Source organism: Amphimedon queenslandica, unplaced genomic scaffold, assembly GCF_000090795.2.
Source record: "Amphimedon queenslandica unplaced genomic scaffold, v1.1 AMPQUscaffold_4845_Cont23178, whole genome shotgun sequence".
Taxonomy (NCBI): Eukaryota; Metazoa; Porifera; class Demospongiae; order Haplosclerida; family Niphatidae; genus Amphimedon; species Amphimedon queenslandica.
In genome coordinates this window covers 1-1,585 of record NW_003554845.1, presented here as the reverse complement: position 1 = coordinate 1,585, position 1,585 = coordinate 1, and the positions used below count along the sequence as shown (strand labels likewise).

Below are 1,585 nucleotides of genomic sequence, written 5' to 3'. Positions count from 1 at the left end.
ATTTAACAGACAGCACCTAGTGTACCAATTATATTCCTTACTATATAAAATAACCTCCACATAAAGGACACCTCTGTATAACAAACTTTTTTGTCCACAAGTCTTTCTTATATTAAGGCTACACTGTACATGTACATATACATCTAGGCAGAGTATGTGTAATTAATCCTTTCTCTCTAATCGTAGGTAATTATGGTAACAAGCTGGACGAGAATGTCCCTGCTCAAGCCTCAACGACTCCTCCCTCTAATCCTGTTTATGACGGGAATGCGTATTATTATTTGCCGTGGACCCAGCAGAAGCCCTGTGTGGTCATCGATAGCCAGTGGGAGGACGTTTCGTTCAGGATTGCAACACAGAATATTTTGTTACATATTGCTGATAAACTGGTGTGTGTGTGGAAGAGAGAGAGAAGGCATTTTTGTAGCATAATTAATGCACTTAATGATACAGTATTTAAAGTTACTCAAAAATTGGGTCAAAGTCCCTGTTGGCCAAATTTTGCCAAAAATATCTAAAAAAAATTCTAAGTTTTTATTACATTTTTTGATGCATATACATGTTCTTATGTTGTGTAGCAAGTTTGAGCTGATTCCAATTAAATTTGGATTTTTTACAAATTTTTAAAGTTACTCAAAAATTGGGCCAAAGTCCCTGTACTATAGTACAGTGTCGTTGGCCAAATTTCACTTGTCACTGATGAGTATATGGAGACAATTGTACATGCATTCTGATACATAATTTTACCTTATTATTATTACTATATTATTTATTATTATTATTATTATTATTATTTATTATTATTATTATTATTATCATTATTATTTAGAATACTGGCTTGCAAGAAGTCCAGATTAAGATGACACATGAGAAGTATGACCACAATGAGTGCAGAGACATCTTGCTGACTGCTCTACAAGATGCACTGGAAGACATCGAGTAAGTTATACTGATATTCCTGCAACTAGTATATTAATTTATAAAATTTTATAGTGATAATGTTGTTTTCTTTTTCAAAGGCATGGAATTCCTGATCTTCCTCCTACAGGATTTACACAGCTTGACAAATACAGGCACAAGTCCCGCTTAGAAGAACTTGTAAGTTGTCCACCATCTCTTCTACATACATGTGCATGTACAGTGTATATGCATATATAATTCTTCAATTTCTTTCGTATAATTTCATTCTATACGATTCCACCATCTCTTTATCTCTCAGGGTTTAATGCTAGGAGAGGCTAAGCAGTTGTTGACAACCCCCGAGGGGACTCCGGTCGAAAACCTCACACTACAACCTGTCATGGACTTGGTGGAAGAGTTTCATTCAAGACTCAAGACACTTGCTGTAGAGGTGAGAGAGAGAGAGAGAGAGAGAAAGAAAGGGAGAGAGAGAGAGGGACGCAGGGAGGCAGAGAGCTAGAGAGAGAGAAATTTACTTTATTTTTTATTAAATGCATTGTACATGCATACATAGCCTCAAAACTGTATTCCTGATGTTATTGTTTGGATGCTCTCTGGGTACAAGAGGGTCGCCTTTGCAAGGATACCGTCCAGTCAACTCATGTATTTAGAAAAGCTAAAGAAA

At 36.1% G+C, this 1,585-nt stretch overlaps 1 protein-coding gene across 1 annotated transcript; it reads left to right on the top strand.

Moving 5' to 3' along the window:
* Positions 1-180: 180 nt before the first annotated feature.
* On the top strand, positions 181-1,575 carry LOC109592535 (otoferlin-like; the record flags this gene model as incomplete). The annotated part of the gene is made up of 5 exons (XM_020007963.1): positions 181-389; positions 830-939; positions 1,020-1,098; positions 1,220-1,351; positions 1,475-1,575. Coding segments are annotated over exons 2-5 (392 nt in total), but the record flags the coding sequence as incomplete, so codon positions are not given.
* Between the last annotated feature and the right edge of the window lie 10 nt (positions 1,576-1,585).